General features: G+C 52.6%; 2 protein-coding genes across 2 annotated transcripts; one reads left to right on the plus strand and one right to left on the minus strand.

Annotated features, from left to right (window-relative positions):
- Positions 1-2,169: 2,169 nt before the first annotated feature.
- Positions 2,170-3,129, minus strand: LOC135577755 (olfactory receptor 14A16-like). Its single transcript, XM_065047876.1, has one exon. The coding sequence runs from the start codon at positions 3,127-3,129 to the stop codon at positions 2,170-2,172; it is 960 nt and encodes a 319-aa protein (XP_064903948.1).
- Positions 3,130-14,286: 11,157 nt separating this feature from the next.
- LOC135577727 (olfactory receptor 14J1-like) lies at positions 14,287-14,870 on the plus strand (the record flags this gene model as incomplete). The annotated part of the gene is made up of 2 exons (XM_065047847.1): positions 14,287-14,748; positions 14,862-14,870. Coding segments are annotated over 2 exons (471 nt in total), but the record flags the coding sequence as incomplete, so codon positions are not given.
- Positions 14,871-16,153: the final 1,283 nt, after the last annotated feature.

Here is a 16,153-nt window from a genome sequence, read left to right on the forward strand (position 1 = left end):
CCACTTCTATTGCAGTTACCTGGGGCAGATGTAGGCCAAGCAAACATGGATGCATTATCACTTGTGAGGTCACCTCGTGACAGCAATGTGATTGGCCAGAGGTAGGCAGGTATCATGAGGTCATCAAGGACACCAGATGGGAAGGCTGCAGACAAATGACCATGCCCCTGGTGAGGCCCTGCCCTGGAGTGAAGCCACCTGTACGTGCCATGGGAAACTGTGGGACGTGCATGAGAAAGTGAGGGATGTGAGAAGGGACCAGAGGACCAAGGCAATGGAATCCAAACTATCAAATTTGAGTGCAAGTGGAGGAAACCTGAGCCCATTGGGGAAAAAGTAACTGATGACGGTTATGAATTGTTGAGGAGACCGGGGCAGAGAAAGGGAGGGATCAAGGTGGATCGTGGAAGAAGCAGCTTGTGGAAGAGTGGGGAGGAGAGGGATTCAAGTGACCAGCTGCTCATGGGGAGGTGGCTGGTCAGTGCTGCTCTGGCCACCCCCCCTGCCTGATCACCATGGTCTGTCCTGCTTATTAGACTGGTTTCAGCTGGGGTAGAGTTAATTATCTTCGTAGCAACTCTATGGCACTGTGTTTTAAACCTGTGATGGAAACAGTGTTGATCGCACGCCCATGTTTCAGTCAGCGCTGAGCGGTGCTTGCACACAGTCAAGGCCTTTTCTGCTTCTCACGCTGAGAAGTGAGAGTAGGCTGGGGGTGCCCAAGAAACTGAGAGGAGACACAGCTGGGACAGCTGACCCCAGCTGACCAAAGGGATCTTCTGTAGCACATGAAGTCATGCTCAGCAATAAATCTGGGAGAAGAAGTGAGGGGGGAACACTCAGAGTGATGGCGTTTGTCTTCCCAAGTAACTGCTATGTGTGATGGAGCCCTGATTTTCTGGAGATGGCTGAACACCCACCTGCCAATGCAAAGCAGGGGACAGATTCCTTATATTTCTTTGATTGCGCACACAGCTTTTGCTTTACCTATTAAACTGTCTTTATCTCAACCCTCGAGTTTTCTTTTACTTTTAAGATCTTCCCCTCATCCTGCCACAGCAAAAGTGTGGTGCTGAGCTGATGACCAGGGTTAAACTACAATATTTCTTAAACTCTGTTCCTGGCTATTTACTGTGTGAGTGGGTTCACTGTTGTGTGTGTGTTTGGGTGTAAATGTATGCACACGCTTTCTTGGTCAGGTCTAAGTGAGGCTAGCAAGGAAGAGGGAACACCAGGATATGAAGAGACCTGGGGCTGGAATGGCCAAGTGGGCAATATCTATGAGTCTGGGTTGACCCAAACCCCAGGTCCACACTGGAGGGACCACAGGGGTGTGTGAAACTGCAGGTAAGTTCTACCCGGGATGTGCAGACAACTTGTGCAACCTTCACAGCAGCTCAGTCTGAGAGGAGGAACAGGACACGCTCAGTACTGTTGCTCATGGTTGTGTAGGTGCTGCTGTTGGTGTGGTGACTGTGAAGGTGCTGTTCCCTGTTGGAACGGGTCTGTGTGGGGTGGGCTGTTTCCATCTTTGTTTCCCTGCAGATACCTGGATTTAGTGCTTTGCCATGGGTTGACTCCACCTTGGGCCATGTCTCACTCTGTGGCCTCCAGTGGCTGCCCACCTCAGGCACACAGGTACATGTGTATCTCATGGGCTCTCCAGGCAGCTCCAGAGTCCTCTCCTGGAGGATTGTCCTCTGCCCCATCATGCTCTGGGACAGCCCAGTCTGACTGTATCTCATGACCACTCTCCTTCTCCACTGTCAACAGACAACAAGGGTTGTGTCTTAAACCACAACTCTGTTGTCTATCAGCTACCAACGTGACAACGAGCTTTGACCTCAGGCCCTTTTGAGTGAAATTCCTGGGCCTGTTGTTGAGATCAGCTTTAGAACAACAACCAAATATTGAGGAACTGCTGAGAGGAGATGTCATTTTATTACGGAGATGCTGTGGGAGACCAAGCTCTGAAACAGTGTTAGGAAAACAGTTATACAGGTTTCACGTGTTTTAAAAATATTAATAATGGGTACATTTTTCAGGATAGTCAGCTAAACACAAACAATTATGTAGGAACATAAAAACCACAAATAACAATATGGGTAATGCTAACAAATTAAGAGGGATAAAACAAGGTACAGGCCTGCACTGGAATACAAATAGACATCATTTGTGGACAGTGATGGAATGCTGATCAGTATAGACAAACACCCATGAAATCACTTTTCTAATGGACTCCTTGAGCTCATGGTTCCTCATGCTGTAGATGAGGGGGTTCACTGCTGGAGGCACCACTGAGTACAGAACAGACACCACCAGGTCCAGGGATGGGGAAGAGATGGAGGGGGGCTTCAGGTAGGCAAACATGCCAGTGCTGATGAACAGGGAGACCACGGCCAGGTGAGGGAGGCAGGTGGAAAAGGCTTTGTGCCGTCCCTGCTCAGAAGGGATCCTCAGCACGGCCCTGAAGATCTGCACATAGGACACCACAATGAACACAAAACACATGAAAACTAAACAGGCACTGACCACAATAAGGCCAAGTTCCCTGAGGTAGGAGTGTGAGCAGGAGAGCTTGAGGATCTGGGGGATTTCACAGAAGAACTGGCCCAGGGCATTGCCCTTGCACAGGGGCAGTGAAAATGTATTGGCCGTGTGCAGCAGAGCATTGAGAAACCCAGTGGCCCAGGCAGCTGCTGCCATGTGGACACAAGCTCTGCTGCCCAGGAGGGTCCCGTAGTGCAGGGGTTTGCAGATGGCAACGTAGCGGTCGTAAGACATGACTGTGAGAAGAAAATACTCAGTTGAAATGGAAAAGACAAACAAAAATAGCTGCGCAACACAGCCTGTATAGGAGATGGCCCTGGTATCCCATAGAGAGTTGGCCATGGATTTGGGCACAGTGGTGGAGATGGAGCCCAGGTCGAGGAGGGCGAGGTTGAGCAGGAAGAAGTACATGGGGGTGTGGAGGTGCTGGTCCCAGGCTATGGTGGTGATGATGAGGCCGTTGCCCAGGAGGGCAGCCAGGTAGATGCCCAGGAAGAGCCAGAAGTGCAAGAGCTGCAGCTCCCGTGTGTCTGTGAACGGCAGGAGGAGGAACTGGGTGATGGAGCTGCTGTTGGACATTGGCTGCCTGTGGGCATGAGGACCTGTCATAGGAGGAAAAGATAGTGAAGGTTTAGATGATGCTTCTCTGGGAATCATCAAACCCATTTCCCACAGACCCTCCCACCCTGTCACACAAAGAGACACTTTTCTTTTTCCAGGAGATCGTCCTGGCTGAGCCCTCGTCGGTGCTTGATGAGTGTGCAATGAAGAGCAGGGTCTCTGCCCAGGGGCTCCTGAGGACTCAGCCTGGCCCTGTGTGATCGGGTGGGCAGGGGCCAGTCCTGGGGTTCAGCTTTGTCAGCTGGAACCGCTCCTGGTGCAGAAGGGACTGTCAGCATCTGTACCCCCAGGCCTGAGAAACTGAGTTTGAGAGGTTTGGGGTTTCTACAGCTGCTTCTCCCCTCCCACCCTGGGGAGTGTTGTTGGGTGTCAGAAACCCTCAGCATTTCTGCTGCACTCAGGGAGAACAGAGCGAGTCCTGCGAGACCAGAGGATGCCTGTGGGTCAGCGCAGAGTGAGGGCAGCTGCTCTGTCCCTCTGTCTTGCTCCAGCTGCCCTGGGCTGGCACCTTTCTGAGATGGAGCCTGATCACCCTCCCATGTTACCCTGAAAAGCCACCAGGCACTGCTGAGAGCAGAGGGATCCACCTCAGACCATGACAGGTCTCATCCTTTCCTTTCCCAACGTTTAGCCCAAGACACACACAGCTCATTCCCCAGCCCCACAGACTGCATTGCCCACAGCCCACAGGTCAGAGCAAAGCTGGGACACGTGTGCCCATGGACACACCTGCAGGAAAGGACCCACAAGATCAGGCTGTGACTCTGCGGCTGAAACTGCCATCCCCAGAGAGCCTGACAGCAAGAACAAGATCCCAACAGCAGTGACCCAGAGCAGGGGAGCAAGAAGGAAAATGCGGTGAGGGTGGGTGTGAGAGAGGCCAGGGCAGAGGCAGCCGGGCACTCAGACAGCGTCACCCTTCCCCAGCTGTGCAGCACCTCCCAGACACCAACACTGCCGGGCAGCTGCTCTCAGCCCCTGTGCTCTGCAGAGGAACTGGAGCTCTGGCTGCACAGGAGCTGCTTCATGCCTTGGAGCCCCCGGCCCTGAGGGCAGAGGCTTTGCTGGGTGGGACAGGAGGCCAGGGGGCTGCTCACAGGAGGGATCTGCACTGCAGGGATCACAGGCACTTTTCTCTGTTCTCCCTCCCATAACCATTCCGGGTTTGGTTTCCTCTCATTTCTGATCATTTCCCTGCTGCCTGGAGATTCTCCCCTGGGAGGTGTTTCCCTGTCCATGTCTCTTCCCTGTCAGTGCTCACAGACCATCCCACCCTCTGTGCCCTCCCCCTGGCCCTACAGATCCTGCCTGTTCACAGGGCACTGCCTGGGGGCATCTTCCTGTTTGCAGGCTGGAAAACAGGACAGGTCAGACTAAGGCTGACGGGTCCAGCCAAGGTGATGCAGGTGCTGTGCACAGGCAGAGGGGTGGGGAAGGGATGTCAGGAGCCTTCTGGCAGATGGACTGATCACTCAGAGTTGCAGTTCAGGAGTCTCAGTGACGTGTTTAAGCATGAGAGCTCATTTTCATTTTATCCTTTCCTGCACCCCCCACCCCTTGGGAGAGGAAACTGAAAAGACAGGCTCAGGAAAGCTCCCTATCTGTCTGGTAATCCTTGCATTGATCTTCTCCTTGAGGCATCCCCTTGAAAAAACCTGGGGGTGATCTGGATGTGTGAGCAGCACTGACGCACACAGCACCCTCTCCACAGCAGAAGCACCTTTCTTGCCCTATAGGGTTTGCTCCTTCCACCACATCTTCTCCCCTCCGTGTTCTTGGGATCTCCTGGGCAGGCTGAGCGCTGACCCTGTCAGGCGGCAGAGTCCCTGCCCGGCACAGCCCTGGGGTGCAGGGACCCTGCTCTGCAGGACAGCCCTGGGCACCCCTGGGTGCTCCCCCAGTAGTCATGCTCAGCAGAAGTTGTCGTCATTCCCTGTTCCTTGCTCTGGAGTGTGTTCTTATCCTCTACAACAGAGATACTTTGAGAGAGACCTGACAGATCCTGTAAATTGTGGAATGTACCAGCTTAGGGTCTCCCTCCAGGAAATGCAGCTGCATTGTCCTACAGCCAGAGACTTACCGTGTTAGAACTGTGATTTGTCTCATTGAATCCTCAGCAACCAACCCCCCACATTGCCTTTAATCTCTCTGTGCCCGGCTCCTGTGCCCTCGGTGCTGCAGGCAGAGCCCTCAGCCCTGCTGCGTGTGCAGAGGAGCTGCTCCTGGGCAGAGCTGTCTCTCTGCAGCGCTGCCGCTGCCATGAGCTCCCTGTGTCCCAGGAGCCCAGCCCAGCTCAGCAGCACAGGAGCAGCCCATGATGTCCCTTTCTCTGTCCCCTCTGGGCTCCCTCCAGGTGTCCCTGGGGCTCCAACAACCTGAAGTAATCGGTGATGTTGATTCTCTCTCCTCTGAAGAGACACATCATTGTGTTCTTTGTATAAAACAATGAATTAGTATGAGAATCAACTTTTCTTGTCCCATCATTAGACAGGACACCAGGAATGTTACAGCAAAGGATCTAATTCCTCCAAGCTGGGGGAGGAATATCTTCAGTTGAATGAGTTCAGGCATTTTATTCTGGTTTTATACTCCCAGGTCTACAGAGACATTCATCAGTCTCTGGCAATGTGATGTCTGTGCTCTGATTCAAAGCCTTTGCACACATGGGCTCTTGGACACTTGGTACCAGGTTTCTTGTGCAGGTCAGAGCTGGGCTGGTGCCACAGCTGGGGTGGCTCAGCCCAGATGTGAGGCAATGTCCTCAGCCAGGGACCTGACTGGGGAGCTGGAGCTGTCAGTGCTGCAGACAGAGCTGTGACACGGATGGAATGAACTGCCAGGCAGGGTGGCAGGAGTGAGTTCATCTGGTCTCAAGGACAGCAGCCTCCAAGCACACCAACAGTCCAGATCAAAACTCAGTCTAGACCTATAAGGCAATTCAAGGGCCCCATAATGAGCTGTTACTACTGCAGGAACACTTAAAGGTGAAACAAAGACAGTTTGTAGCTACTGATGAATTTAATAAGGGAAAGAGATGAGAATCCCTGTGTTCTCTTGTCCTCCCTCTTCACCAGCAATGTGTCCCAGGCCTCTGTGACTTGAGACGGGTATGTGGAGAACAAGCAGCAGTGCATGGGGATCAAGTCAGGGGTCACTGGAACTAACACAATCCTCTCCAGTCTATGGGACAGCAGGGGCAGCATCCCAGGAGCTGGGACAGCAGGACGATGTCACAGTGAGGCCACTCTCCCCCATCTTGGAAAGCTCATGGAGACTGGGGGGACTCCCTGACCACTGGCAGCTCTCACACAGTGTGTGCACTTTTCAAAATGGCCAATGGGTGAGCAGGGGAACTAAGGGCTGTGCCCCAGAGCATGTCCACTGGGACCCCATTTCTGGGTGTCTGGAAGAGAAGGTGATGGGGTTTGCCCAGGGCAGGTTGTGCCTGTCCATCCTCTTTGCTTTCTGTGAGGAAAAGACAGGGTTGTGGATGTGGGGAGAACATCAATGGCCCGTTACCTGGTAGTCAGCAAGGCATTCAGCATCATCCCCCACAACATTCTTGTGTCCAACATAGGATATTATGATCTGTGTCAGTGTGTGAGTAGATGGGTAAAAACAATCTGGGTGGTTGGGCTTGGAAAGGTGCTGTAGAAAGGGAGAAACTTTCCAGTCCTGAGGACAGTCCAGCACTGGAAGCTGTTTCCCAGGAGTGCGCACCCACTCTGTCCCAGAAAGTGACCAAGATGTGTTTGGATAAAGCCCTGAGCAATCTGGTCTGACCCTGCTGTGAGCAGGAGGTTGGTCAAGACACCTCCCGAGGTCCCTTTGAGCCTGAATGGCACTGTCCTTCCTTCCCCTTCATGTTTTCAATTTAGGGACAGCTCTCAGGTTTTCCCTGAGCACAGGAACAATTCACATGTGTAGGGCTGCTTTGCAAGTGCCCCCAAACTGTCCTGACCACAACTTTTGCATTCCTTTTCATTTGCCCCAATCCAGGGTCTAATGCCCTTGCAGAAAGAACATCCCCCCTTGTTAATCTGTTCGTAGCAGGTTGTTCAAGAGCTGTCAGCATCCATGTACAGAGTCTGCACAGCAGCCAGGCAGCAAAGCCACCGTTACAGAAATGGAGATGAGACACTTGACCAGCTCCTTGAACCCAGATATCAGCGTGACATGTCTGCTGAGATTCCCGGGAACACCTGAACTGTAAGAGCAGAGCATGTGAGTCCTGGTTGGGTATCCTGGCTTGTCTCCTGACCCATGTGGTGCTTCAGGCTGTGAAGAGAATCAAAACCAGCCATTGCACTGGGGTAGTTCCATTTTACACGTGTCACACGGGGCAGATGAAGGGAGCTCAGAACTCCAGACTCTGCTGCACTGTTGGGACTGCAGAGACTGGAAATGCAAGTGACAGTGTGTGTCAGGGCACACACATAAAGATTCTGGCCTCCTTTGGGCCTTTGCACTGACCTGGGATCTGTTCATTGGCCTTCTTTGTCTCAAAAGTAAACTGTTCTCCTATGGAACCCCCACAACACACCACATAAGAAATTATTAAAAAGTAGAAAAATAATGAAAGAAGCACAATTTTGGGGTAATTCTGTCCAAGAGGTGTACTCTTTAAATGATTAGAACAAAAAAGAAGTGAGAGAAAAAGCATTGTTCTAAGAAATTCTTTCAATACACTACTGCTGAGGTGTAGTAGATGCTTGGAAAAGCAAGAATGACTGTTAGGACTGAAATTAAAGAGATTTAAATCATGACTGTTCGGACTGAAATTAAAGAGATTTAGGTCATCATGATCATCAGTGAGAATAAGGAGTTCCCTGTTACTGTTATCAGTGACAGTACCACTGTTCACAAACATCCTTCAGAGCATCTCCATTGTTCCTGGGCTCCAAAGCTCATCCTGCTCAGAGTTTGACAGGATTGCTGCAAACCCCTGAGACCCAAATCTCTACAACTGTCTCTGCTCAACAGCCTTTTACCCCAGGAAGGGGAAAACTGCCAATGCAGGCACCAACCCAGTGCCCAACCTGCCTGGAGAGCCAGGACAGTTGTGCCACACAACAGCAGCCTCTGAGTGAACCTGGAGGTGATGGGATTGAAACGGTTTCAACCCAAATCAGAGAATCAGAGAATCATTTAGGCTGGAAAAGAGCCTTAAGAACATGCAGTCCAACCGTAAATCAAACACTGCCCAGTCCATCACTAAACCATGTCCCAAAGTGCCACATCTCCACGTCTTTAAAACACCTCCAGCAATGGAAGCTCCAATCCTGAGCTGGCAGGACACCACTGGCTGCAGTTGGACATAAGATACTGGTCATGGCTGTGAGTTCAGCCCTCGCTGGCAGAATGTCTCACACCCTCACTGAGGAGGGCAGGGGGCTGGGAGATGGGAGCACGTTTCAGTTTCCAGATCCCAGCACAGAGCCCAAACCATCCTGCCCTTGGACTCTGGATCCCATTTCCTGAGATGCAAAGCTGGTGGGACTTCTGTGGATAATCATGTTAAAGGCATGAATACTCCTTCAAGTGTTTGTGTAATTTGTCTAGGAATGTCAGTTTTATATGCTTATATTTAAATATCTGTAAAATAATACTCTGTATCTGTGGTAGGCTTTCTGGCAATGAGAATTAAATAGGTATTTGCACTATAAGGCTCCATACCTCATCCACAAGCACACATCTGTGTGGTTCAGATGAAGGGTGGTCTGGCAAACGTCACCCTTTGTGTCCCCAGGTGATGGACACTGCTCATGTGCCTCTGCAGAGAGTGGCAGGAGCTGGATCCCCTTCTCGGGACAGACTCCTTCCAGGAGAGACACAGACACAGGGGGAACTCATCAGGGCTTTACGGCATTTCACTGGGCATCAGTTTGACATATTGGGTGCTGTCCTGTGACTGCCCTTTCTGCACAAATGATCATACAAACACAACCATTTAGTAGGACATGGTCATAAAGGGGCTGTTATGGACAAGAAAGCTCATCATGAACTCTGGAGAGAGCGAGGAAGTTCATAATAAGCACCAGGAAGAACCAAGAAGCTCGAGGCCTCTTCTGAAGAGCGGGAGGCCTGAGCAGCCGTGATTGGCCATTGTAGGTGTGGGAGAGGGTCAGGGCATGTAGGGAGAAGCAATGAGATGGCTGATGGCTTCAGTGAACCCTTCCAGCCATGTCTGAGCCCAGAAATGGAAAGCAGTTGATGTCTGCAGGTGGAGGAGGAACAGGAGGAAGATCTTCCTGGGAATATGGAAGGAAGAAAGGCCTCTCTTGGGCTAATCCTGTATGGCAGTGCCATTTGCATGCTGTGGGCATGGCTGTGCCTGGGAGATGGGGAACGGCTGCTGCTGGGGTGGCTGTGCTCAGTCATGGCCCATGAGCTGACCCTGCTCTGCTCCTCTCTTACGCTGCCCACACTTGGATGGTCCTCAGCAATCATCCATGAGCCTGGTGGATCCATGAACCTCCTGGAGTGATGGGTATGGATCCAAATAGAGGATTCAAGCAAGTGTGGGATTGGGACATTGAGGTAACTGGTGACCATTGCCAGGTGTATGAAAGAAGCTGGATGAGTTGTGATTTGCTCACAGGCATTTCCAGCTCCACAGAAATCCAGAGCCTTGCAGTTAAAGGAACAGCACTTGACATAAACACCACCCCCAAAACACAAAACACTCACACTGACCACAGGAAAAGCCTTGAAAAACATTGGAGAAAGATCTACCAGGTCCCAGGGGTCAGGGCTCAGCCATCTGGTGATGAACAAGCATCAAGGGCTGACATGGCATCAGAGCCACCTCCACATGGCCCTCACCACCTGGAACCAGTGTCTCCAAGTCTTTCCTTCAGCAGCCTCCAGGGACAGGGACCTGCACTGGTTGTTTCCTTCACAGCTGTGTCAGTGATGGCTCTTCATGGGGTCCAAACACCCTCAGAAACTTGGGGTTTGCTTCTGCTTTTCACTTCATCAGAGGTTGTTCATTCTTTCAGTATCTGCAGTTCAGGATCATGGCAGCAGAGAGCTCACTAACATCTAAAATGCTCTTACAAGCAAAGGCTCTGTGCAGCATTTTCCTAGAGGCTTCAAGTCTGGTGTGGATGATTAGGGAGATTTCAGGAACATCCAAACAGAGAGCATTTGCATAATAAATAGCAATAAAGCCAAATTTCTTCTATTCCCTTCCCTGCTCGCCCTTCCCTCCATTTCCAGAACAGGTGGTAACAGCAGATTCCAGTTCATATCCGTATGGAGCGTCTCCTGATAAAGACTGAATATGCCATAAAAGTGGGTGCCTAAATCACCATGTGAATCAGGAGATAGTCCAGGACACCTTAAGAGGAGTCAGACACCTCTGGACCAAGAGGTGGGTGTCCCTGGCAGTCTCAGGTGCCACAGCACAGACATACTTGTGTTCAGGGAGCCGGTAAAGTGACCCATCTCCTGTTCTGTAATGCTACCTCTCTGAGAAGACAACAGGAGATTGACTGATGTCAGAGCCGATTTCAGCTGCTCCAAGATGGACCCACTCCTTGCCAATTCTGAGCCACTCAGTGATGCTGGCAGCACCTCTGGGATATTGTATTTGAGAAAGGGTAAAAAACGCTGCACAACAGCAGGTGGGAGAGAGGAGGGAGGAGATGGGAGAGAAAAGCTCTGCAGACACCAAGGTCATATCCCATATGACCAAAGCAGGTCCCTCAGCAGGACAAAGCTTGCTCTCCTGAAATCCTGCTCTTGGCCTTGTTCTCATCTCCCAGGAGCCTCAGCTCCACTTTCCATCCCTGACTGTTCCATCCTGACCAACTCTTTCTGGTTTGTAAGTGTGAAGTCCCACAGGGCACCTCACCCCACTGACTCCTCAGTCACCCATGTCAGGAAGATGTTGTCAATGAGATCCAAAATCTTCCTTGTCCCCAGGCAGGAACCTGGGAGGTGTGGGACCATAGTCCTGCCCTTGGCCTTGCACAGCCCCACATCACACTGTCCCAGGAAGGGCCCTGGGCAACGTGGGAGGGACAGGATCTGACTCCCCAGGGTTGGGGGTCAGGGCTTTGCCCTTTGATTAATGAAACACATTCAGGTTTACTCAGCATCAGAGACACCTTTACTTTGCTTTTCCTGACATGTCATCACTGCCTCCAGTTTTCTGCTCTAACGGGCCCTGGGGACATTTGCTCAGTAGTGTCCTTCAGTGGGACCCATTAACATTACAAGAAAGTTTGGAGTTTGATTCTGACTTTGACTTCTTGGGAGGTTTCATCAAATTCCCCTAAGGGTCTGATGTCCATGGACTCAGCACCAAACCCACCAGAGGGGTCATTAAAGCGCCTGGGGCTGCTCCTGTGCTGCTGAGCTGGGCTGGGCTCCTGGGACACAGGGAGCTCATGGCAGCGGCAGCGCTGCAGAGAGACAGCTCTGCCCAGGAGCAGCTCCTCTGCACACGCAGCAGGGCTGAGGGCTCTGCCTGCAGCACCGAGGGCACAGGAGCCGGGCACAGAGAGGGAAACGCAGTCTGGGCTGGGAGGATGCTGAGAGTTCACTGGAAATGAAATCCTCTCAGATATGAAGCCTGTGGCTGCAGGGCATTGCATCTGCAAATCTTGGTAGGATCTCAGAAAGCTGTCACATTGCAGAGCCTGCGAGAGATGTAAGTACAGCTCTCAGAGGTTCTCTGATCAGAGGAGAGGATGTGCTGCAGAGCAGGGATTGCCTTCTGCACTGTCAGAGTGACAAGACGTGAATGCTGCGTTCTCCCCAGGGTGGCTGTGGGGTGTAAATGTCAATGTGCAGGCAGGAGTGCCCAGGGCTGTCCTGCAGAGCAGGGTCCCTGCACCCCAGGGCTGTGCCGGGCAGGGACTCTGCCGCCTGCCAGGGTCAGCGCTCAGCCTGCCCGGGAGAGCCCGGCAACACTAAGGGGAGAAGATGTGGTGGAGGAGCAAACCCTATTGGGTGAGAAAGGTGCCTCTGCTGTGGAGAGGGTGCTGTGTGGGTCAGGGTTGTTCACACATCCAGATCACCCCCAGCATTTTTCCAAGTGGATGCCTCAAGGAGAAGATCAATGCAAGGATTGCCAGGCAGATAAGGAGCTTTCCTGAGCCTGTCTTTTCAGTTTCCTCTCCCAAGGGGTGGGGGGTGCAGGAAAGGATAAAATGAAAACGAGCTCTCATGTTTAAACAAGTCACTGAGACTCCTAACTGCAACTCTGAGTGATCAGTACATCTGCCAGAAGGCTCATGACATCCCTTCCCCACCCCTCTGCCTGTGCACAGCACCTGCATCACCTTGGCTGGACCCGTCAGCCTTAGTCTGACCTGTCCTGTTTTCCAGCCTGCAAACAGGAAGATGCCCCCAGGCAGTGCCCTGTGAACAGGCAGGATCTGTAGGGCCAGGGGGAGGGCACAGAGGGTGGGATGGTCTGTGAGCACTGACAGGGAAGAGACATGGACAGGGAAACACCTCCCAGGGGAGAATCTCCAGGCAGCAGGGAAATGATCAGAAATGAGAGGAAACCAAACCCGGAATGGTTATGGGAGGGAGAACAGAGAAAAGTCCCTGTGATCCCCTGCAGTGCAGATCCCTCCTGTGAGCAGCCCCCTGGCCTCCTGTCCCACCCAGCAAAGCCTCTGCCCTCAGGGCCGGGGGCTCCAAGGCATGAAGCAGCTCCTGTGCAGCCAGAGCTCCAGTTCCTCTGCAGAGCACAGGGGCTGAGAGCAGCTGCCCGGCAGTGTTGGTGTCTGGGAGGTGCTGCACAGCTGGGGAAGGGTGACGCTGTCTGAGTGCCCGGCTGCCTCTGCCCTGGCCTCTCTCACACCCACCCTCACCGCATTTTCCTTCTCGCTCCCCTGCTCTGGGTCACTGCTGTTGGGATCTTGTTCTTGCTGTCAGGCTCTCTGGGGATGGCAGTTTCAGCTGCAGAGTCACAGCCTGAGCTTGTGGGTCCTTTCCTGCAGGTGTGTCCATGGGCACACGTGTCCCAGCTTTGCTCTGACCTGTGGGCTGTGGGCAATGCAGTCTGTGGGGCTGGGGAATGAGCTGTGTGTGTCCTGGGCTAAATGTGGGGTGCTGAGACCTTAGGAAAGGATGAGACCTGTCATGGTCTGAGGTGGATCCCTCTGCTCTCAGCAGTGCCTGGTGGTTTTTCAGGGTAACATGGGAGTGTGATCAGCCCCCATCTCAGAAAGGTGCCAGCCCAGGGCAGCTGGAGCAAGACAGAGGGACAGAGCAGCTGCCCTCACTCTGCACCGACCCACAGGCATCCTCTGGTCTCGCAGGACTCGCTCTGTTCTCCCTGAGTGCAGCAGAAATGCTGAGGGTTTCTGACACCCAACAACACTCCCCAGGGTGGGAGGGCAGAAGCAGCTGTGGAAACACCAAACCTCTCAAAGTCAGTTTCTCAGGCCTGGGGGTACAGATGCTGACAGTCCCTTCTGCACCAGGAGCGGTTCCAGCTGACAAAGCTGAACCCCAGGATTGGCCCCTGCCCACCCGATCACACAGGGTCAGGCTGAGTCCTCAGGAGCCCCTGGGCAGAGACCCTGCTCTTCATTGCACATTCATCAAGCACCGACGAGGGCTCCAGCCAGGACGATCTCCTGGAAAAAGAAAAGTGTCTCTTTGTGGGAGGGTCTGTTGGAAATGGGTTTGATTATTCCCAGAGAAGTCTCATCTAAACCTTCACTATCTTTTCCTCCTATGACAGGTCCTCACGCCCACAGGCAGCAAATGTCCAACAGCAGCTCCATCACCCAGTTCCTCCTCCTGCCGTTCACAGACACACGGGAGCTGCAGCTCTTGCACTTCTGGCTCTTCCTGGGCATCTACCTGGCTGCCCTCCTGGGAAACGGCCTCATCATCACCACCATAGCCTGGGACCAGCACCTCCACACCCCCATGTACTTCTTCCTGCTCAACCTCGCCCTCCTCGACCTGGGCTCCATCTCCACCATTGTCCCCAAATCCATGACGAACTCCCTCTGGGATACTAGGGCCATCTCATACTCAGGATGTACGACACAGCTCTTTTCATTTGCATTCTTGATAGTAGCAGAGTATTGTCTCCTCACCGTCATGTCCTACGACCGCTACGTTGCCATCTGCAAACCCCTGCACTACGGGACCCTCCTGGGCAGCAGAGCTTGTGTCCACATGGCAGCAGCTGCCTGGGCCACTGGGTTTCTCACTGCTCTGCTGCACACGGCCAATACATTTTCACTGCCCCTGTGCAAGGGCAATGCCCTGGGCCAGTTCTTCTGTGAAATCCCCCAGATCCTCAAGCTCTCCTGCTCACACTCCCACCTCAGGGAACTTGGGCTCCTTGTGGTCAGTGCCTGTTTATTTTTTACGTGTTTCATTTTCATTGTGGTGTCCTATGTGCAGATCTTGAGGGCCGTGCTGAGGATCCCCTCTGAGCAGGGACGGCACAAAGCCTTTTCCACCTGCCTCCCTCACCTGGCCGTGGTCTCCCTGTTTGTCAGCACTGGTTCATTTGCCTACCTGAAGCCCCCCTCCATCTGTTCTCCTTCCCTGGACCTGGTGGTGTCAGTTCTGTACTCGGTGGTGCCTCCAGCAGTGAACCCCCTCATCTACAGCATGAGGAACCAGGAGCTCAAGGATGCCCTGTGCAAACTCATATCCCTCTGTTTTCTGAAGCAATAAACTGGCCATCTTCTTCTATACAGGAGTTTTAATGTAGCTAATTACAAGCCCAGCCTGTCAACTGGATTTTCTGTTGTTGTTGGTTGTTTTCTTATTGTGATAATGTTGTCAACCCCTTTCTAATTCACTGCTGGCTTTTCTTTTATAACTGTTGGCTGCTTAACTGAGCAGCACTGCTCTCCTTGTCTCTAAAAAGAATAAAGGGCTCTTTAGTGACTTGTTTTTCACTATATCCTTCCTGCAAGGTCTTATGGAACTGCAGGGACAATTCTTGTGTCCATGGGAGGAGGGAAAAGAGTCCAGCGTGGCAGCCCTGCCAGGGAGCAGCAGCGCTTGTTCTTCCAGAGCTGTTCTGGTTCCACTCCCACACTCTCCTTCTCATCCCTGGTGTTGGTGCAAGGCCTGAGTGCTCTGGCAGCTTGGTCACCATCCTGCTGTGTGTCAGTGCTGTGGGCGCAGGCAGGGACAGGCAATGGGCACTGCTGTGACAGACCTGGCCTCAGTAACAGTACTTGCACAAGGAAAAGTGATCTTTTTTGGGTGGTGCATGATGGTTTATATCTTCTTGCAATGTTTCTCTCAAGCTTATTCCTACAAAAGTCACCCACTTATAAAACGCCATTGTGTATCTGAACAGTGTGTGTGTGCAGGGCTGGCACACAGCAGTGTCCTCTCACAGCCAGGCTCCTGCCAGAGACCTGCAGGACCAGCAGAGCAGGGGCTGGGCTGTGCCCATGTTCACTGGAAACACTTCAGAAGCTGCCCCAGGGCATCGTCATGGACTGGCCCCTCACAACCACCATTTCCAGCACTGGGCTCTCTCCCCAGCACACCAAGGTTGTTCTTCCCTCCATGGAATTACAGTGAATGAGCAGGTCAGCAGTCCATGTTTGCATTGTACATATGAGATGCGAGCATGCACATCATGTGCGTGAGATGGCATGAACCTGAGTGAGCAGAAACGCCATCAGCTATTCCTGGGGGTTGCATGAAGGCCTGTCTCGAGGTCACTTCACATTGGGAGTAACAGCCCACGGGAAACCACCCACTGGGATCTTCTTCCTTGAACTGAGGTCCCCGTGTCCATTTCTCATGATGTGGAGCTGAGGTGCCTCCAATCCCTTTGGGGTAGCAACAGGAAGCCAGAGGTACAATGTGACTCCTGTCTCTGTAAGTAAAAGGGACAGACTGTCTCTGAACATCCCTGGGTGCATAAGGAGTCCACGAGGCCAGCTCTGATGGAACCCTGGCATTTCTGTGTGTGACTCCAGGAACAACCCCAGTGGCCCAGTGAGATTCATCTCAGCTGCTGGGA

Source organism: Columba livia, unplaced genomic scaffold (genome assembly GCF_036013475.1).
Source record: "Columba livia isolate bColLiv1 breed racing homer unplaced genomic scaffold, bColLiv1.pat.W.v2 Scaffold_135, whole genome shotgun sequence".
NCBI lineage: Eukaryota > Metazoa > Chordata > Aves > Columbiformes > Columbidae > Columba > Columba livia.

Excerpts from the sequence above, each read along its gene's own strand:
- LOC135577755 (XM_065047876.1), bottom strand. The coding sequence starts at position 3,129 with ATGTCCAACAGCAGCTCCATCACCCAGTTCCTCCTCCTGCCGTTCACA.